Source organism: Ciona robusta, chromosome 12 (genome assembly GCF_009617815.1).
Source record: "Ciona robusta chromosome 12, ASM961781v2".
Taxonomy (NCBI): domain Eukaryota; kingdom Metazoa; phylum Chordata; class Ascidiacea; order Phlebobranchia; family Cionidae; genus Ciona; species Ciona robusta.
Window position 1 is genome coordinate 7,622,348 of NC_143246.1, and position 22,402 is coordinate 7,644,749.

General features: G+C 38.1%; 3 protein-coding genes across 9 annotated transcripts; all 3 read left to right on the plus strand.

Moving 5' to 3' along the window:
• The first annotated feature begins 524 nt into the window (after positions 1–524).
• On the plus strand, positions 525–11,834 carry LOC149727406 (substance-K receptor-like). 7 transcript variants are annotated; one of them, XM_089889639.1, is made up of 11 exons: positions 525–1,515; positions 1,857–1,927; positions 3,728–3,826; positions 4,999–5,148; positions 6,550–6,757; positions 8,367–8,517; positions 8,791–8,944; positions 9,517–9,713; positions 9,971–10,038; positions 10,344–10,443; positions 10,853–11,093. In XM_089889639.1, the coding sequence occupies exons 1-11, from the start codon at positions 1,290–1,292 to the stop codon at positions 10,929–10,931; spliced, it is 1,503 nt and encodes a 500-aa protein (XP_089745765.1). In that variant the 5' UTR covers positions 525–1,289; the 3' UTR covers positions 10,932–11,093. The 7 variants fall into 7 exon arrangements, with proteins under 7 accessions (XP_089745765.1, XP_089745768.1, XP_089745766.1 ...); XM_089889642.1 differs by lacking the exon at positions 10,853–11,093 and adding an exon at positions 11,695–11,834 and having other exon boundaries at positions 531–1,515; XM_089889640.1 differs by having other exon boundaries at positions 533–1,515; positions 10,636–11,093.
• Positions 11,835–11,899: 65 nt separating this feature from the next.
• On the plus strand, positions 11,900–16,999 carry LOC149727407 (hemocyanin, beta-C chain unit D-like). The gene is made up of 9 exons (XM_089889650.1): positions 11,900–12,021; positions 12,231–12,353; positions 12,633–12,794; positions 12,854–12,960; positions 13,243–13,387; positions 14,505–14,694; positions 15,007–15,136; positions 15,447–15,650; positions 16,427–16,999. Exons 1-9 carry the CDS (start codon positions 11,952–11,954, stop codon positions 16,766–16,768), a joined length of 1,473 nt encoding a protein of 490 aa, XP_089745776.1. The 5' UTR covers positions 11,900–11,951; the 3' UTR covers positions 16,769–16,999.
• A 291-nt stretch (positions 17,000–17,290) lies between these two features.
• On the plus strand, positions 17,291–21,431 carry LOC149727408 (hemocyanin, beta-C chain unit D-like). The gene is made up of 11 exons (XM_089889638.1): positions 17,291–17,387; positions 17,917–18,365; positions 18,520–18,615; positions 18,675–18,797; positions 18,859–19,020; positions 19,080–19,186; positions 19,250–19,394; positions 19,511–19,700; positions 19,932–20,061; positions 20,448–20,648; positions 20,795–21,431. The coding sequence occupies exons 2-11, from the start codon at positions 18,323–18,325 to the stop codon at positions 21,134–21,136; spliced, it is 1,539 nt and encodes a 512-aa protein (XP_089745764.1). The 5' UTR covers positions 17,291–17,387; positions 17,917–18,322; the 3' UTR covers positions 21,137–21,431.
• The last annotated feature ends 971 nt before the right edge of the window (positions 21,432–22,402 follow it).

The window sequence follows — 22,402 nt, forward strand, 5'->3', positions numbered from 1 at the left end:
CGCGGCGAACATTTCAGTCATAACATGAGTTACATTTTCTAACGAGCGAACGAAACGTAATAATGCGAAATAACATCTAGGTATTCGAATTCGATCTTCTGCTGAAGTTAAACGTTAACTTTATTAAACTAACGTTTCACCTGCTATCCGGCAACTCAATATAAAGGTGAGAAAAACAATTTTTAATATTATACGGTATACTTGGTAGTACCAGCAGAATATACATCAATCATGCAGATATGAAATAAATCCTTCGTAAGCTACGATGAATAAGTTTCAATCAACTCCCAATACACCAAGTAGCATTCCATCAACGTATAACGTCATATTACAATGTGGATTCGTTTCACTTTGATTAAAATATCGACGTCCAATCATTTTACCACCAACGCTGTTTCCACGCACGAGTTTTATCAGCGCTCGGGTTTAAATTCGTATCGACGTTGATCAGGGCAGCGAGGGCACGCCGCACGCCGGTAATTATTTAGGGTTAAAAGCTGTAAGTGGAGTTTACATTAAACAAGCTGTAGTGCGGTTTGTGTAGAATCTGTTGCAAAATAGGTTGGTGTTTTAAAGTGAAAGACGTTGTTTGAATCTATTTGATTGCGTTTATATATTTAGTTGGTATGTGCTGTATATTGTAATATTAAAGTAACATGTAAGATTTAGTGTCAGACCGTATTAGTTTTGCTTTGTTATTCAGAAGACAAACGAATTCTGGTTTTCCTAATTAATTCACGCAAGAGTGCGTCGCTAATTAGGCATCAAGGGAATAATACGAACTAATTATCCGGTAATTAAAACTGCGCCAAAGGTTTGGTTTTACAGATGTATCTGTGTATTTACTCGGCATATTTGTGTGAATGTGGTTTAGCTGTATTGGTATATGAGTCTTGATTATTAAATTAAGTTATCGCTTATAAGTTACGACGATTAAACAGGTCTATAATTGCTGCCCTGTTGGTATCGACCAAATTGATCGGGTGTCGCGTCTTTTATGGCGACATCGGGTAACACGATCGTGTCCCACGGGAAAGTGGACACTGTTTTTCCGCGAACAACTCGTATCAGCCCCGATCGATGTGAGCCGCTTCGTCAACCGAAGTGGAAAGATTTTTTTCGCTTGAAAGGAATCGGGAAATGTTGATATAAGTTTGGAAATCTGTGTTTGTTGGCAGATGGCTGACTTCTTTACGCAAGACGGCCCGTATGTAACGAAGTGTATTTTGTTTCAACAGATCCGTGCTTTGAATTTAGATACAAAAGCGATGGATTCTTAATTATTAAATATGTTGTTATCTCTCTCTTTGACGTTCACGTTATTATTCTGCTATTGGACCGGTACCATGTACTATATAGAAGGGTCGATCACTTACAAATATTACAAGGAGACACTTGACTTGGTTGGGTTGCGGCCAAACCCTGCCATTGTACCACAGCAACGAGATGCGAGGATATATAGAGTAACAAGAGACGTGGGACAGGACACGGGGAACTTGAGCGAATCGTACGGAGGTAAGTGCAACGTAAGGCGGGTAATGCATTCGTTTATTCTACGCCGATACGTTTGATGGAGAATCGATATCGTGGCGGGCAGATCGAACCCTGCAACGCAGGCGTGTTGGAGCTGCTTAATTTTTGCGACACAAGTCACCTCCTGTTACCTTCCGCATCCCATCCAATACTTTTATCTAAGAAGCTTTAATTAGCCAGCCCACCTGGCTTATGGGTTATTATACCGAAGTAGCGGCTCAGGTAGGAGGTAGGGTGAAGGTTCGTGGAAAGATTTAGATCTTAGATACCTGTGATGTTGTAGCTTGTGTATAATCAGTGTCATCACTTTGTTTGTTTTGCAGGAGCTAGTTCAAATTTTAGCGGGAAATCTCAACAATTAAACTTGTTGCCAATTGCATTCAACGTCACAATGGTAAGTGTTTGTCATAATCGCTTATTATTTATCTTAATATAAATAAGATCTACTTTTATATCTCCGCTAATTTATCTCGCGGATTAATATTAGCGCTTTTTATTCTAATGTTTTATTTATGAATAGTTAATCCTCATACTAGATGATCGTTCGCTACTTAATGTGGTGTCATATACCTGGAACGTAGGCTGCTATAATGATGTCATAATGAGAATTTATGAGATAATAATACGTAACAATACACCTATAGAGACCTCATATGTTACGAAACAGATTATATATATAATACTGTGGGGTAAGATGGATACCGTTAGCCCCTATAAATTTCATATGTCCCAATCATGTTTTAAACAATTAACAACGCTACTTTAAAGTTATGAGGATACAGTTTTATAATTCTTTTAATGTTGTTTGTGTACTGCCAAATTAGAATATTTTTTATCCCATCTTACCCCACAACCACTATAAATACATGTGCCATCTTACCCCACCCTTCTATACATCTACTTCAATGTAATTGGCCATCCCGTACTCACTCGCATGTGCCTGGCCTTTATATTGATTCTGTGGATTTCTCTTTAATTGATTTCATCACAATTTGTTGCGATTGAAGACATAAGTGCTCATGCCCGCTGTTGAGTTTTATATCACTTGTGTCATATACACACCAGACACACATGATGTATTCATACACCTCATGTTCACTGTCAAGTTATAACATGGGTGTCTTCTTATACACCAGACACATAGTGTATTCATACACCTAATGCTCACTGTCGAGTTATAACATGGGTGTCTTCTTATACACCAGACACACATGGTGTATTCATACACCTCATGCTCACTGTCAAGTTATAACATGGGTGTCTTCCTATACACCAGACACACATAGTGTATTTATACACCTAATGCTCACTGTCGAGTTATAACATGGGTGTCTTCTTATACACCAGACACACATTGTGTATTCATACACCTCATGCTCACTGCCAAGTTATAACATGGGTGTCTTCTTATACACCAGACACACATAGTGTATTTATACACCTAATGCTCACTGTCGAGTTATAACATGGGTGTCTTCTTATACACCAGACACACATTGGGTATTTATACACCTCATGCTCACTGCCAAGTTATAACATGGGTGTCTTCTTATACACCAGACACACATAGTGTATTTATACACCTAATGCTCACTGTCGAGTTATAACATGGGTGTCTTCTTATACACCAGACACACATTGTGTATTCATACACCTCATGCTCACTGCCAAGTTATAACATGGGTGTCTTCTTATACACCAGACACACATTGTGTATTCATACACCTCATGCTCACTGTCAAGTTATAACATGGGTGTCTTCTTATACACCAGACACACATGGTGTATTCATACACCTAATGCTCACTGTCAAGTTATAACATAGGTGTCTTCCTATACACCAGACACACATAGTGTATTTATACACCTCATGCTCACTGTCCAGTTATAACATGGATGTCTTCTTATACACCAGACACACATGGTGTATTCATACACCTCATGCTCACTGTCAAGTTATAACATGGGTGTCTTCTTATACACCAGACACACATGGTGTATTCATACACCTCATGCTCACTGTCAAGTTATAACATGGGTGTCTTCCTATACACCAGACACACATGGTGTATTAATACACCTCATGCTCACTGTCGAGTTATAACATGGGTGTCTTCCTATACACCAGACACACATGGTGTATTCATACGCCTCATGCTCACTGTCAAGTTACATTCCTTACTTTACATTCCAGAACATCACCAGCACCCACGATCCGAGTGACAGAATGGTGACTGACGTCACAGCAACAACTGAAGATCACCACGAAGACGAAGAAAACCCGTTCGCCCAGGTCAGCATATAGCACATATGACATTACATATAACAATAATAGTTATGTATCTCTTTTAATACAGTAGAACTATGTAAAAAATAACTATTTCTAACTATTTAAAAAAAGAGAAGGAAATTTGCAGCAAAACAACAGTCGTTAAAACATACTACGGATCAAAACTACTTGAGTAAAAATGCCAAATAAAATCGTCGCTGCTAAACCGGCAACCTTGTAGTATCTAACCAACAATATACGGTCATTCTATTGTCGTACTATGACGTCATAGTCCCGGTAGGACGTCATATGTCTTATTGTGACGTCACCCATCGAGTAAACGTTGATGAACTTGTACAAACGTAACATATTTGCTGGTGGCAAATTTAATGCAAATTAAAGTTGTTTGTTACGACACAATGGCCTTGTTCACGTCACTAAAGCGAAACAACCACACACTAGAATCCAGGGACAATGCTTTGGAACCCACGTAACAATGCTGTTTAACCTGTTTAATGATTTCCCCACTTCAGTTTGGCTTGCGTAACAACATCTGCACAAGTGCAATTATATTCGCGAGGTCAATTTATATCGATTTGGTATTTTATAACGAAATAGTATTATATAATGAAACGTAACAGATATTTGTATAGTGACGTCACAGTGGATCTCTTTAATCACACAAGGTGATTATTCAACATTTTTTACGTCACACAGCGAAATTCTGACGAGTTTATGTTTTATTTATAAGAATCGCAAATGGGGAGTGGGGATCACTATGTTTCCTGTGTTCGTTGTAACATTGGAAAGTAAATGTGACATTTTGTTGGAAGCGTTTCGTTATCATGGGACGTGTGTGTATGTTGAGATTAAACGTAATAGTGAATGGGACAATGTTTGACAGTGAGCATGCGGTGCTTGTTGTCGGTAGGTTATATCAACGTCTATACTAACTTTGGGTTTTACTTTTTTAGTGTAATTTTAGTGTCCCGTCTAAATTTCCCATTCACCCTAATTACCGTAACAATGAGACAAAATAAACTTAAATGTGAATGTATATAACTTATTTATCCTCGAATGGCGGGGCAACGACAATCGTTATAACACGGGTGTTCTGTTCCATACACCTCATGTCCGCTTACAAGTTACCACGTATGTAACTTTTCGTATTCATTAAACCCCCTTGTTCCCCACAGAGCCCATACGCGATATTCGGTTGGTCAGTGGTGTATGGGTTGCTGGTCGTTGTAGCTTTGGTGGGAAATCTTGGGATCTGCTGGATCGTCATCAGGAACAAACGAATGCAAACCGTCACCAACTTCTTCCTCGCCAGCACTGCGTTTGCGGTAATTATACATTAGCTCATAATAATGTGTTGTTGGTGCGATACCAGGTATCAGGAATAATGGTAATAAAGAGCTCGTTAGGTTAAACAAGTAATTTAAACCGGTCCATGTTTTTATTCTGTTTTGTGGTCAAAAAATATGTATAGAATTATATAACCTTATTCTCACGAGCGTAACGACGTAGTATTGACGTAACGATGACGTAGTGGTGACGTAACGATAACGCAGCATTGAAGTTACCCTTCATAGAATAGTTGGACCAACTGTGTATTAAAGATTTTAAAAATCTCTTTAATTTTAAAATAAATTAATTTGGATTGAAACCATCCACCATAACTACGTTATAGGTTCCATCATAAACAACTTAATTATCCAACTAATAGATTTTCAATCTTCAAACCGGGGGAGTTTAGTGTACTTTCAAAATTTTCAATTTTCGATGCGATTGTAGTTTTTACTCAAGCGTGTTTTAACGACTGTCATTTTGTGGCATTTTCGCCGTTGTTTTAATTAACCCGACTTTCGCTATCGTATTCAAAGATAAACGGTGCATGGTTGTTCCGAATGTAGTTGGACAAGATGTTTGTAGCACATAATAATATTCCAGTTTTTCCTAATCATGTTTTTAACAATTAACAACGCTCGTTCAGAGTCGCAAGGGTATACAGTTATATAATTCTGTAAATATTCCGTGTTTGGTACCAAATGGGACGAAAAAAGGGAATAAAAACATGTCCCATCTTGCCCCAACTTCCCACTATATTATCTCTTTACCACGTCGATATTTAACACAAGCGTCTTGCGTAACTTCCTGTCAATGCAATAATTGATGGAACAAGTTCGAACCCCAGGTCAACCATGGTTAAAGTTAACTTAGATAAATCGAACATCGAATAAACGCTATAGATCAAATGACGTAACAATCTGGATTGTAATTACTCTAAGTTTCGGATTTGATGTGAATCCGCCGATTAATTCCACTTTACCCGCTCGCGTATGAATATTTCAAACGTTGGATCAATATCTTGTGTTACGTTGATTGTATGGCGATCAAAACATGACGTGGACGTGACGTGTGGGTGACGTAATCGGGAAATCTGCAACCGCGTGCATGTGACTTGAAGGAATATAAAAATTCCCTCGCGTCAGTTTTGCTTGTTTTGTCCAACTTATTTATCCTCGTATAGCGCAACAACAGCGGTCGTTATAACAGAATGTTCTGTTTCATACACCTCGTGCACGCTTACAAGTTACCCCGTATTTAACTTTGTTGTTACTGATTGTTTAATGTATGGCTGACAATTAGGTCAACCCATTAGTGACCACTGGGTTGGAGCTACATATATATACCCATAATGGTTGCAATACCGTATTAAATGACGCAACGATGACGTTTCACAGGACTCAAACGTGATCGGTTTCAACACCGTTTTCAACTTCACGTATGCTTTGAACAACGATTGGTATTTCGGGAAGGCGTTTTGTCATTTTATCAACTTTGTGCCGATCGGGGCGGTCCTTGCTAGCATCCTTTCTATCACTGTAATCAGTTTGGATCGCTTCGTCGTCATCATGTACCCGCTACGCAGGAGGACATCTCGGAAGACTGGTGAGCATAGAAACAATGTAGAAATATATTAATGTGATATTTATGTCCTCCATATGATAACTTCCGGTAAAGAAGGGCTGAAAGAAACATTAAATTAATAAATTATTTCACCTCTTTACAAGTATATACACATACTGTTGGTGCCAGGCTTATAATTATTTTGCTAAGGGTAATAGTTATATATTATTGTGTTCTTATGGTGGGGAAGGGGCTTGGGTTATATGCTGCACTTATCAGTCAGTGAGGATTAAACAGTTAGCAATACTGTGGCTCAATCAATAGTGTGAGAGTAGAGTGGAGTCAATGGGTCAAAGGGAATTGGGTTATGGGTGGATGGGTCAAAGGTTCGGAGTTAATTATGGGGTTAATGTTAAAGTAAAGATAAGGTTAAAGTTCATTCATTAAACCTTTCAATCTGTTTGACAGCCCGCAAAACGCTGTTTCAGGCGTTTAATACAACGCTATTACGAAATGTTAAACAGTTCTCATTATACATAATATTCCTAAGCACTGATTTGAATGCCTACCTCCTATGGGGTTTAACTTCATAATAAACTACAATGGGTTTCCTTATTTTAACTGTACGGTCATGTTTGTCTCAATAAAAGTTTACATTGGTTGTAGTAATTAACGCTTGGGTCAACCACGTCATTGTATGATAAGTGTTGCTGCGGTAAATAATGGATGGGGGCGTCGTTATCTGCTAATGTATGGTGGCCACGTAGGGACAAGCTTTTATGAATGAATGCCATTTGTTTACCCTCTCGTGGGACAGGTGTTTTAACACGACTGTCAAATACAGCACACCGTATACGTAGCGGCTTCATACACCTCGTGTCCCTTTGCAAGACCAACCCCTCTACTTCCTCTACTTCTACTACAATCCCTCTACTTCTATATAAAACAATTTGTAATCAGCCACGAACGTGGTAATTCCTAAAACCTTGTTTTCTTTCAAACACACAAAGCTAAATGTAAAACTAAATGACGTCATCAGAAACTGAATGACGTCATTGTAAACTGTAATAGAATAACTATTGAACTGACAAATACATCAGTAAGAACTTTGAAATATATATATATAGGTTGGGGCAAGATTGTCTATGTTTGTGTTTATATGGACTACACACGGCGTACAACACCAGTATCCGTGCCCATTATACAAATATTCAATCCCTGTGCCATTAAACAAGATGATCTCGCGGTTTCTTTCTTTGAAGGGCGATTGAATTTCGCTGTAGTTAGAAGCATGGTACGAGTTAGGGGTCGATGTTAAACCAATTACCCGGTCACAATACAAGAGAGCTTCCTCCGAGCCAAACCGAGACTTAATTAATTCTAATTACTCTAAAACCTCCCCCGTGTGGAATATCGAGCGTTTAAACTGAACAGGAAGTGATGTAACAACGTTGTTCGAATTATAATTTCCGTTTACCAAATAAATCATTTTGTTTAGGCCTAGAGTAAGATGGTCCAGGTTTTTATTATATATTATTTTCCCATTTAACACAATCAGAAAAGAGAAAATTTCTTTCCAATACCCTGTTTGTCGCTTATCGGTACACTGTTAGCGTTATATCGCATACAATAACCTCATACACCCCCTCAGCCAAGATGACGATCGCTGGCATCTGGTTGTTTTCGTTGGGTGTGGCTTTCCCTCAATGTTTCTTCGCCACAATAACAACGGAGGAAAGTGGGACAAGAACAACATGCAGTATACAGTGGCCAGATGGTGTTTCGGGGCGTATGCGGTTGGGGTGAGTTGTTTATCCTCATGGCGGGGCAACGACAGTCGTTATAATATGGGTGTTCTGTTTCATACACCTCGTGCCCACTTACAAGTTACCACGCTTGTAACTTTTGGGTAATTGGTGACGTCGGAAGTACTTGTGACGTTACTTATCCATGACGTAGTTGAGTTAATCCCCCACGCCACACCAGACCCCGGATGCTTACTTATATAATGATTGTGACATAAGTGATTGAATTATTCAATCATTGAAACATGATTGACGTTAATTGATTCTCAGGTACCAACTTTCGTTCATGGTCATCTCATACTTTCTACCCTTGATAATATTAGCGGTCAGCTACGTTGCCATGGCGCTTCGTCTGTGTGGAAGCAACAACCAAGTCGGCCACCAAAACGAGACTCAACTGCGCCGTATAGCGAATAACAAAAAGGTAACTGCTGTCTATTGTAGGAATCACTTCATTTCTCCTCTACGGTCACGAATACATTGGCTGGAATAGTTTGTGAAAAAGTAAAGTAAACGTTAAACTGGGCGACTTGTGTGACAAGTATAGTTCCATCAATTGCGACGAACGGTAAAGTAATATACGTCATCGCTTCGTCGCGAAAACTAGAAGCCCTTTACGACGCCTGGTTAAATATATTGGTAACGCTCCACGGGGAACCTCCGAGGCAAGGGTGGAACTGGGAGAATGTTGCGCCCATTTTCTACCCGACTGCTTTTCCTACTATTTTTTAACTTTTTGTTTCAGTTCATAAACGTATATAATATATATAGTAAGGTGGGGAAGATGGGAAACCTTTTTCTTCTATTTTATTGTCATGTTTGGTAGTAAAATAATACATTTAAAGAACTATGAGCCGTATTCTCGCGACCTCCATAGACCGTTGTTAATTGCTTAAAACACGATCATGATATTTGGATATTGTGGGCTAATGGTGTCCCGTTTCCCCAACTGTGCCATATATGTTTGAACGTGTGTAATATATATCTTACCCACAGGCTGTTCGTATGATGATGTTGGTCGTTGTTGTATTCGCAATATGTTGGTGTCCTTACCACTTGTTCTTCCTCGCTGATTATATAGTCAGTGATAGCTATCATTGGGAGAAAATACAACAAGTTTATCTCGCCGTATTCTGGGTTGCAATGAGTAGTTCCATGTACAACCCGTTCATATATTGCTGGAACAACAGTCGGTAAGGAGGGTTCATTTTCATGTTGGATGACTTTGAAATATAAAGTTATTCTCCACTGTCCATCATGACCGAATGTTTATTAATCAGAAATGATTCAAATTAATCATCTTGTTGATAAATATGAGGTTTCCATTGTGAGAAACATGGGGCGGACTCATATAGTTAGACATGTAGTGATAATGCGTGTGATCGGTTCGTTTAATCTTTAAATATTATCCAAACTTAAAGCCAATGGAAGATTAAACATTATTTTCCAGATTTCGCGAAGAGTTTAAACGACTTTGTTGTTGTTTTAAACTTGCTCATCAACCTAAGTTAAACATGGGTTAGTTAAGCAATAAGTTTGCCATGGTTGTCGTTAATTTCGTGTTTAATTTATTTTATCCATAATGCATGTTTTCGTAATTCGTGCTTGTAACATGTGATGAACCAAGTGAAACATCTGCATGTGTCTCTTACATCATCAGTGTAAAATGAGAGCTGAACTGGCCGTGTTTATAAAGTTGTACACAAGTGCGGACTACGCGCCAGCTCTCTTTACACTGATGATGAACTAAATGAAACATCTGCATCAGTCTCTGACATCATCAGTGAATTCCACCAACCAACTAATTATCGTTGAAACTCCAGGTTTAAGGAATCGTTCCGTGAATTATTCCACTGCGGTGGCGCCAGAGGTCACCGTTCATTTGCATTTCGACTCCGACAGAGAAGCAGAGGGGCATGAGAGGTTGGTGTATATAGAGTAGAACCCTGGGTGTTAGGGTAATGGGGTATACATAGTAGCATCCTGGGTGTTAGGGTAATGGGGTATACATAGTAGCATCCTGGGTGTTAGGGTAATGGGGTATATATGGTAGCAACATGGGTGTTAAGGTAAAGTTTTATAAATAATTATTTCAATAAATAATTATTCCTCCAGACCATCCACGGCTCAAACCCTGTTATGATAGCCCCAGCAAGCGTTGGTTTTGCATTTGTAGGGGGAGGAAAAACGTCACCGAGTGGAGATGTTATTTCTATGCTTGTCGTTGCACGCGTGTAGTTTAAACTTTTTTTAAAATGTTCCGAAATACCAAAACAGTTCGCAATGTTTATATTATTTCTATGAGATGAGATTCCTGAAAGCTTTTTTTCAGTGAAATTCACGCAAAGCGCTGTGGGGTAAGATGGATACCGTTGGAAGATAATGTGTCATATTTCCCAATCGTTTTTTAAACAATTAACAACGCTCGTTTCGTAAAATATATAATTTTGTAAATAGTTTTGTTTTCTATCAAATGGACGATAATAGAAAATAAAAAATGGACCATCTTACCCCGTTCTACTGTAAATTGTGAGAATAACGAGAAATAAGAAATAAATATTGGGCGAGGTGAACCATTGTCATGCATGCGTAACACCATAGGCGTTCTTTGTGTCGTGTGGAGCCGTTTTGCGCTGTAGTGTAAACGCCGCTTAAAAAAAGAAATATCTGCGCTGAGCCTTTTTGGCGGCGTTTACACTACAGCGTAGCTCGCCTCGGTGTAAAAAGAAGAAACAAAGTAACTTCACCCAGCTCAATTTTCTCACAAGCATAGTGAAGTAGGCTGGGGGAAAATGGAACACCTTTAGCACAGAATATCCAAATATCTGGGTCGCGTTTTAAACAATTAACAACGATCCATTGGAGTCGTGAGGATAAGGTTTTATAATTCTTTAAACTTTCTTTGTCTACTACCTAATGAGACAAGAAGATATATTGAAAGGTATATATCTTCCCCCGACTACTATATATTTTACGAAACATAATCATCTCATATATTAAGCTTATATGAGAACGATTGCTTCTGTTGTTGCTTAATAATAATTGTTTTTGGACGTTGAACAATAGTATTCTGTTGGTATACTATGGTTGAACACAATAGCGATAGGAAACCGGGAAATTTTCTCACGCGCTCGCGTATTATCATTACCATGGGCTTTATTTTATATCTTTCAGTTGGTAAAGATCAAAGTTATGGTAACAGTGCAGAGAAGGGAATTAGCAGCAAACTGACAATTGTTAATAAAAATATACCACTGTGTTACCGCCTATGACATCACAATTGTCGAATTCTAGAATGTATGGAACAAATACTTCAATTGTGATGTTTCAATCACCTGGAAAGAATTCCAAAATCTTAATCCATTGCTTTGTTTGTCGATAGTTCTATAATAAAGTGTTTGTGACAGTTATAGCAGGTTTGTGAGGTCATAATGACGTTTTATAAAGTCTACTTTACCGCTGCATTGATGGCGTCATTATTTGCTTTATCTTCTCAGAAAGGTATTTGTTGTTTATTGTTCGATCATAATTTCTTATTGGTTAAGATTCCAGTATAATGTGTATAGATTATGACGCAACTTTTCTCGGTGTAAAAAGAACAATCAAAGAAATATCCACACCCAGCGTTGTATAGCGCGGGTCAGCGTAGATATTTCTTTGTTTGTTCTTTATGGTTGAGTCGTGTTGTAATCATGAATGTTTGTTACAAGATGGGTCTTGCCTTGCTTTGAAATGTGCCCATGGTAAAATATACGATGAATTCAGTGGTCGATGTGTCTGTACGTGTAGAAGGGGTTACATCCTTGCGTTAAACGGGCATTCGTGTGTTAGAGGTATGTACATGTTTGTGGTAAGACAAATTTGATTAAATACCCCAGAAATATGTGATATCACTTGTACATATACAAGCTTTTAAACAAAACTCTATTTTTTAAATTTCTTTTTGGAATGTTTGTTTTGAAAACGATTTAATGGGACTTTCCCGTATGTGAGATGATAATATTTACTGGCGACATTTGGGGAGCAATTATTGTCGTAATTACACGAGTGTTCATGCACCTCGTCCCAGCTTACGGGTCACCATTTTTGTAATTTTGTTGGTGATTCTGTAGTCCGGTTTGGTGAATGGTCAAGTTGGAGTTCATGCATTGTATCTGAGTGGGGTGGGGTGCAACACAGAGGACGACTTTGTAAGACCAAGTTAGGAAGATCTGCGAATAATAGATGTGTGGGTGCTGGTAGCCAATCAAGATCGTGTTCAAAAGTTACCAGTGGTAAGTTGGTTATGTTGGTTTGTAATGGTAGTTAGCAATCTTGTTAAACAACCTTCTAGATTTTCGAATTCGTAAAAACCTCTTGGATCTGACCGATGAAGAACTTCATGATTTCATTCAAGGATTCACTAAATTTAAACAAGATCATTCGCTCTTTGGATATCTTGTAAGTAATGATAAAAGTTATATACGTGGTAACTTGTAAGCTGCCACGAGGTGTATGAAACAGAACACCCGTGTTATAACGACTGTCGTTGACAGCCATGCGAGGATAAATAAGTTGCATACGTGGTAACTTGTAAGCGGGCACGGGGTGTATGAAGCAGACCACCCGTGTTATAACGATTATCATTGCCCCATCACACGAGGATAAATAGGTTACTACATAAGTCAAACCTAAACAGCCATTTTAAATTAGGTATCAAATTATCAATTTTCCTTTGTACAGAGTACAGCTTATTGGCATGGATGGCCTTCTAAATGCCCATGGTATAAACATGGCATTAAAGGCCATAAAAATGGTCATTGCAGTTGGCATCATCATCCTATGTTTCTACCATGGCATAGACTGATCATGGTGCAATTAGAACTTGGTGAGTAGCTTGTGTTGATAGCATGATACGCATCAAGTATTTTTTTGTCAAATCTGGGGTGACATTGTTAAAATACAGTTACACTTATAGTTGTCAAACATAGGGAACCTCATTGATTAATGTGGTGAATGCAATATACTTTGGCTCTGTTTGTTTGTATAAACACCTAACAACAGGGTAAAATCTGGGGTGACATTGTTAAAATACAGTTACACTCATAGTTGTCAAACATAGGGAACCTCATTGATTAATGTAGTGAATGCAATATACTTTGGCCCTGCTTGTATGTATAGACACCTAACAGCAGGGCAAAATCTAGGGTGACATTATTAAAATACAGTTACACTCATAGTTGTCAAACATAGGGAACCTCATTGATTAATGTGGTGAATGCAATATACTTTGGCCCTGCTTGTATGTATAGACACCTAACAGCAGGTAAAATCTGGGGTGACATTGTTAAAATACAGTTACACTCATAGTTTTCAAACATAGGAAACCTCATTAATTAATGTGGTGAATGCAATATACTTTGGCTCTGTTTGTTTGTATAGACACCTAACAGCAGGGTAAAATCTGCCTGAAGTGCTATACAAATAATTAACCCCCCGTTTTTAAACTTGAAAATGCTATGCCACCCCAGGCCCCCCTAACACTAATTCCATTCTCTTTTGTTTTATTTAATTTGATCTTCGCTATCAAATTCGAAGACATAAATAATGGTTATTTTATTTGCTATATTGCCCAAACTATTTGTTACAAAGTGTATTTCAATACTGAATGAATGAATATAACTTACTTTATCTTTGCGTGACCCGAAATAGCAGTCGTTATAACACGGATGTTCTGTTTCAGACACCTCGTGATAACCTACGAGTATGTTACTTTGTGGGTAATTATTTTTTTGTAGATTTTTTTTATTTGTGGCTGATAATTTGGGAAGCCCATTAGTGATCACTGGGTTGAAGCAATTGCCGTTAAGTGTCTTGCCCATGGACACATACGCCCACAATGGTAGCAATTACCTCTGAGTAGAGGAAGGCACGCTAACCAACATTACCACTGCGCCTGCATACCATTACACTTTGTTTCATATATTAATAAGAATTGTTTTCAGGTTTATCTCGTCACATGAAAAACAAAACGCTTGGAATTCCTTACTGGGATTGGACGGATCCTATTTACAAAGGACTTCCAGATTTAGTGAAGAACCCAACTATTTATGATCCCATATTGAAGGAATATGTTCCCAATCCATTTTACAGAACTTATATACCGAGTCACGCACCAGTTAACAATAAAACACTGTAAGTTTTACTATTTTAAGTAAGATTTCTATTGAATGGAATGAGAATGAGATGTAAATGTATTTTATTTAGGGCATAGCAGGGCGCAGGTGTTCTGTTTCATACACCTCGTGCTTGCTTACAAGTTACCACCTATGTAACTTTGTGGGGGATTGTTTATTATAGGGCTGACAGTTTGAAAACCCCATTAGTGACCACTGGATAGGAAATGGAATAATTACCAATGGTGGCAGCAAGCCTTGAATCTGTATGTTTTAACCAGAGGCGAGCTCTGTAATCATTGTGTCAAATACTATGTGTTCAATATTTCAGATATAATTATCGCTTGGTGGTGAAAGCTGGGTATACAAAGAACCATCTGATGCTAACCAACGTCATAGAAGCTCTGAATATGCCGAATTATAAAAAGTTTGATTTCACTTCTGTTCACTCACATGATGACGTGCGTTGATATTTCAAATTTTGTTTGGGTTGTAACCAGAAGACACTGGGTTCAATGCTCAAAGCTGCTACCTTAATGGTATATGTGTCCTTGGGCAAGACACTTAACGGCAATTGCTCCAACCCAGTGGTCACTAATGGGTTGTCCAAATTGTCAGCCATACATAAAAACAATCACCCACAAAGTTATATACATGGTAACTAGTAAGCTGGCACGAGGTTTATGAAACAGAACACCAGTGTTATAACGACTGTTGTTGTCCCGCCACATGTCGATAAATGCTTGTTGTTCATTCCTGTTTACGTTTCAGATCCACAATTGTGTTTGTGATGCATTTAACAAAATTGGAGTAAACTGCACATACAGTATGGTCACCACTGACTTTGCTGCATTTGATGCCTTGTTTTTCCTGCACCATAGTCAAATGGATCGATTGTTTGCACTTTTTGCTCACTTGAGGGAGCTGCTGGGTCAACAGGATTGGACGAAAGCAAGTTTCCTGCAAGCTTATAAGGTAGGTCCTCATGCTCACTGTCGAGTTATAACATGGGTGTCTTCTTATACACCAGACACACATGGTGTATTCATACACCTCATGCTCACTGTCGAGTTATAACATGGGTGTCTTCTTATACACCAGACACACATGGTGTATTCATACACCTCATGCTCACTGTCGAGTTATAACATGGGTGTCTTCTTATACACCAGACACACATGGTGTATTCATACACCTCATGCTCACTGTTGAGTTATAACATGGGTGTCTTCTTATACACCAGACACACATGGTGTATTTATACACCTCATGCTCACTGTCGAGTTATAACATTGGTGTCTTTTTATACACCAGACACACATGGTGTATTCACACACCTCATGTTCACTGTCGAGTTATAACATGGGTGTCTTCTTATACACCAGACACACATGGTGTATTCATACACCTCATGCTCACTGTTGAGTTATAACATGGGTGTCTTCTTATACACCAGACACACATGGTGTATTCATACACCTCATGCTCACTGTCGAGTTATAACATGGGTGTCTTCTTATACACCAGACACACATGGTGTATTCATACACCTCATGCTCACTGTTGAGTTATAACATGGGTGTCTTCTTATACACCAGACACACATGGTGTATTCATACACCTCATGCTCACTGTCGAGTTATAACATGGGTGTCTTCTTATATACCAGACACACATGGTGTATTCATACACCTCATGCTCACTGTCGAGTTAAATATTGGTGCTCGATGTTTAAGATATTTATCTTTCAGAATGCACCTGAGTTTGATTTCTTTAACCGTTCTGATGTTTCTGGGTCGTGGGATTGGCCGATGTCTCCGTTTTGTAACGCTTCAATGAACCCAAGTTACGTCACGTTAAACAAAGACTCGTGGACCGTTGGCAATTCTTATTATTACCAAGAATTGTTTGGGTATAAGTACGACACGTTTGATCTTGCTAGAAGAGATTGGAAACTTCTTCTCAAAGATTTAAAGTGTTCGTTTAACAGCAACAACTTCGGGCATCCATCTCCTTTCATATCAAAGTTAGGGGAAGGTCTTGGTATTATTTATAAAACAAAAAAAAAATTCACGTTTTCATGCACAACTTAACTCTAACCAAACTTTTATTTTACTTTAGTAAAAGCTTGGGCTTTTATAGTGAAGTTGATTTGTTTTAAGGACAGAAAGTATGTTCTATTTTATCTTAAAATATTTGTAAACAAGCTATGTTTTGAAATCGATCTGTATTCTGGTTACGTGTGGATGTGCTGAAACAAAGAAATGGAGTTGTTTTTAATTTGGTTGGTAAATATACAACAAAAATCATCTGACAGGTTATAACATAGGTGTCTTCCTATACATCAGACACACATGGTATATTCATACACCTCATGCTCACTGTCAAGTTATAACATGGGTGTCTTCTTATACACCAGACACACATGGTGTATTCATACACCCCATGCTCACTGTCAAGTTATAACATGGGTGTCTTCTTATACACCAGACACACATGGTGTATTCATACACCTCATGCTCACTGTCAAGTTATAACATGGGTGTCTTCTTATACACCAGACACACATGGTGTATTCATACACCTCATGCTCACTGTCAAGTTATAACATGGGTGTCTTCTTATACACCAGACACACATGGTGTATTCATACACCTCATGCTCACTGTCAAGTTATAACATGGGTGTCTTCTTATACACCAGACACACATGGTGTATTTATACACCTCATGCTCACTGTCGAGTTATAACATGGGTGTCTTCCTATACACCAGATACACATGGTGTATTCATACACCTCATGCTCACTGTCAAGTTATAACATGGGTGTCTTCCTATACACCAGACACACATGGTGTATTCATACACCTCATGCTCACTGTCAAGTTATAACATCGGTGTCTTCCTATACACCAGACACACATGGTGTATTCATACACCTCATGCTCACTGTCGAGTTATAACATGGGTGTTTTTTTATACACCGGACACACATAGTGTATTCATACACCTCATGCTCACTGTCAAGTTATAACATGGGTGTCTTCCTATACACCAGACACACATGGTGTATTCATACACCTCATGCTCACTGTCAAGTTATAACATGGATGTCTTCTTATACACCAGACACACATGGTGTATTCATACACCTCATGCTCACTGTCGAGTTATTACATGGGTGTCTTCCTATACACCAGACACACATGGTATATTCATACACCTCATGCTCACTGTCGAGTTATTACATAGGTTATTGTTGACTGTTGTTACCCCGCCACACAGAAACTTGCCAGTATTCATATACCTTATACAAGATACTGTGTAAATGGAACCTAGTACTAAACGTTGCATTACAGAACAAAGCGGGTTGAATGCATAACTAGTTTAGCGAGCCTTGCGATTATGCTCACTTATTATATTTAAGTTTCTTAGAAGCAGTCGATTAAATGGAAAGAGTTGGACAGTTTCCGCATTTCTGGTCTTTAGAAAAAAAAACGGTTTGTTTGCTTTCGATATGTGTTATCCAGATAACATAGTCAACAGTTATTTAGGTTACCGTTTGTGATTCCTATATACTGTTCTCATGACGTAATATTACCAGTACAAACATATATGTTTGGTTATTATATAAAGGTTTAGGAAATATGAAGTTATTATTTCTTCTTTGTTTAATGATGTCACAGTTCGGTAAGTAACGATTGTGGTGTAATCAGTAACATTCTCAATCTCTAATACGATAAGGTTTGCCCGCAAATGCAACAAACCAGCAAAAGATAGTTAAGAAGCCAACTTTTCGCAGTCACCTCAGTTATCAAGAAATTCACATTTTCCCATTTTTTAGCCGTTACGAACTCGAAGAAAAAAATTGACAACTTTTCTTTCGATGACATTTCAATGTATGAAAAAGAGAAGGCGATTTTAAACTCCAATTGTACAGGTAGTATAGCATTTCTATGTTTTTGGCGGGCTTTACACCACGTGGTTTTGTTGATGCAGATTCAAAGTCTTGCCTTCAACGTTGTCAACATGGGAAGGTATGGACGCTTCAAACAGGTTGTTGTAGTTGTACATGTAGACGAGGTTATATTTTATCAACCGATGGAGAGTCGTGTACAAGAGGTATAAAGGGATTGGTTGCAACTTATTTAGTTTGCTTTTTACAGCGAATTTCTGTTTCTAGTCCGGTTTGGTGAATGGTCAAGTTGGAGTTCATGCATTGTATCTGAGTGGGGTGGGCTGCAACACAGAGGACGACTTTGTAAGACCAAGTTAGGAAGATCTGCGAATAATAGATGTGCGGGTGCTGGTAGCCAATCAAGATCGTGTTCAAAAGTTACCAGGGGTAAGTTGGTTATGTTGGTTTGTACTGGTAGTTAGCAATCTTGTTAAACAACCTTCTAGATTTTCGAATTCGTAAAAACCTCTTGGATCTGACCGATGAAGAACTTCATGATTTCATTCAAGGATTCACTAAATTTAAACAAGATCATTCGCTCTTTGGATATCTTGTAAGTGATAGTGAACAGCTTGTGTAAGAGTATTAGTTGTACTGATATATTGTTTGGTTTTAGAACACGGTCAAATGGCATGGATGGCCTTTTAAATGCCCATGGTATAAACATGGCATTAAATGGCATTCAGATGGACATTGCAGTTGGCATCAACATCCTATGTTCCTATCCTGGCATAGACTGATCACTATACAGTTAGAACTTGGTAAGTTATCCAACCTGACGGTATGTAAGCAAGATATAGTTGGGCACGAATGTTCTGATATTGCTTTTCTCTCTTCTTTTCGTTTAATATTGATAAGAACTGTTTGTTTTTTTCAGGTTTATCTCGTCACATGAAAAACAAAACGCTTGGAATTCCTTACTGGGATTGGACGGATCCTACTTACAAAGGACTTCCAGATTTAGTGAAGAACCCAACCATTTATGATCCCATATTGAAGAAATATGTTCCCAATCCAATCTATAGAACGTACATACCAAGTCACGCCCTAGTTAATAACAAAACCCTGTAAGTTTATTCATATTTGACTTTTTATATTGATTAAACAAACAGTTGTCTTCACAAAGCCTTGTGTAGTACTATCTCAATTAAATTAGTTGTTACAAAATTATTACTTTCCCCACACAATTATCTACTAAGTTACATAGGGGTGATAACTCCTAAAACAAAACACCTGTGTTATAACGACTGTCAGTGCCCGCCATGCGATAATAAAGCAAGGTACATCTTTTTATTTAGATACAATTACCGAGTAGTAGAAAGTGCTGGCTACCTTCAACATGACCTTATGTTGAGGAATGTCATTCTTGCTCTTTCCACGCCAAGTTACAAAAAGTATGATGATACTGCAGTTTTATCCCATGATCAGGTTATCTATAAATTCTTATTAAATATCTACCCACTGTGAGTTGCTTCTTATACCTAATGCCCTCAAGTTTTGGTGTAAGTACAGTGGTTTAACCGTAATTGCTCCAACCCTGTGGTCACTAATGGGTTGTGCATATTGTCACTTTAGCCGTATAGATACTTGTAAGTGGGTACGAGGTGCATGAAACAGAACACACGTGTCAACAACAACTGTTGTTGTCTGCCTTGCGAAGATAAAGCAAGTTTACATGATCTTACCAATAACTTTTATTATTTAATAAATAAACAAATCTTATGATCTGTTGTATATTATCAGTTGTATATTTACTAACTTCAATCTTCAAGTTAAATTAAAATGTTAAATTTCTTAATTGAATTATTTGTTAGATCCACAACTGTATGTGCGTGCCTAAAGATCCTCATATTGACTGCACCTACAGCTTTGATACAACTGGTTTCTCAGCATTTGAACCAGCATTCTTGTTGCACCACAGCCAAATAGATAGGGTGTATGCTTTATACCAAAAACTAAGGCAAGTTTTAGGAACACAAGATTGGACAAAAGATAGTTTTTTGGATCCTTACAAGGTTGGTAAGATGTTATTTATTTATCTTGTAATGTAATATCATCAGTATCTTCGTATACACCAGACACACATGGTGTATTTATACAGCTCATACATCTGACACGTTTTATCATGTATTTGTGGCAACTGACTTATGGTTTGTTTCAGCTGGATGAACATTTTGATTTCTTTAACCGTTCTGATGTTTCTGGGTCATGGGATTGGCCGATGTCCCCGTTTTGTAACGCTTCAATGAACCCAAGTTACGTCACGTTAAACAAAGACTCGTGGACCGTCGGCAATTCTTATTATTACCAAGAATTGTTTGGGTATAAGTACGACACGTTTGATCTTGCTAGAAGAGATTGGAAACTTCTTCTCAAAGATTTAAAGCAGAGTTACAAAAGTAAATATTATGGGAAGAGCATCCCCTATTTCTCGCACATGGGGGTTGACTTGGGCGAAATATCTCCTGGGTCTACTCAATTTATAACCGGTTGTACTGTCTAATTAACTACCAACGTATGAACTTGTTAAAACGATTACATTTTAGTATACCGTTATATTATATACTTTGTTTGGTATAAGTATTAACTGGCTTACATTCTCGAGGGTGGGAAGCTGAGTGACTTATCCATGGTTGCCACTTCCATGCCCACAGTCGAGTTGCTGAAGCTATTGCAGTGTGTGGATAATCACAATTTAGTTTGCGTAATGTTGGTCACGACCCGCATAATGGGGTGTAGTGGACAAAGATCTTTCGAAACACTTGCTAAACTACTCGTTTGAAAGGGCGCGAAATTAAATATTTATGATTTCCATTGTTTGATTGTTTTTGCCAACACTAAACTTTATTCACAACGAATATTTCGAAGTTTGAAGTAGACGACACGTTGCGGCGTAATTTCTTATAATTAATGCTGCAGGCAAAATGACCGAGTCAGTTTTGTTGTGTGAGGCCAGACAGACTTGTCCAGAGTTGGTTTAAGACACGGAATTTAATAATGCGACATTAGAAATGTGGTTGATACAGAACTACCTTAGATTAAAACTAAAACCGTCAGCATAGTGTTGCTTCAGATAAGTTTGAACGTTTATTGAAATGTTGTATTAAAAAGCGTATGATTTCCGTAGCGATTAAGTATAACATTGTAATATATATACCATTACTTATTATCTCTTCGAATACGATAGCGAAGATCAAATAGATTAAACCATGCAGAGAAGGGAATTAGCAATTTAATGTCGTCGAAACATTATTTAGAATAATGTTACTAAACTTTATAAAAATCAGACGAAGTAGCTCGCGGATATTTTATTCTCAGGTTTAATACGAAAGTTATGTCGGCTTAAGTAAGCCGTGGTCTCATTACAAATAATATATCGGCATACCGGAACAGCTTAGCTATATAATCTATGTCCCACGAATACTCTAAGTTATTTTGTGGTGAGATTTCCGTATGTTACGTTCAGGGTTAAATGAGTTTCATTCGTTTAACATGAATTTGTATTTGTCTCTTCGAATACGATATAATACGATAGTGAATTAATCAAAACAACGATAGAAGGGAATTAGCAGCAAAACTACAGTCTTACAATCTACGTCTACAACAATTTGAATGTGTCAAATAAAAGCGTGGCTGCTAAACCCATTATTACGTGGTTAGTTTTAGAATATTAACAATTGGAAGACAATGGGGTCATGTCGCGTCATCGGTTTGACCTGTTATGACGTCATCGGAACCTTGAAGCACGAGACCATGTGAACGGAAGTGA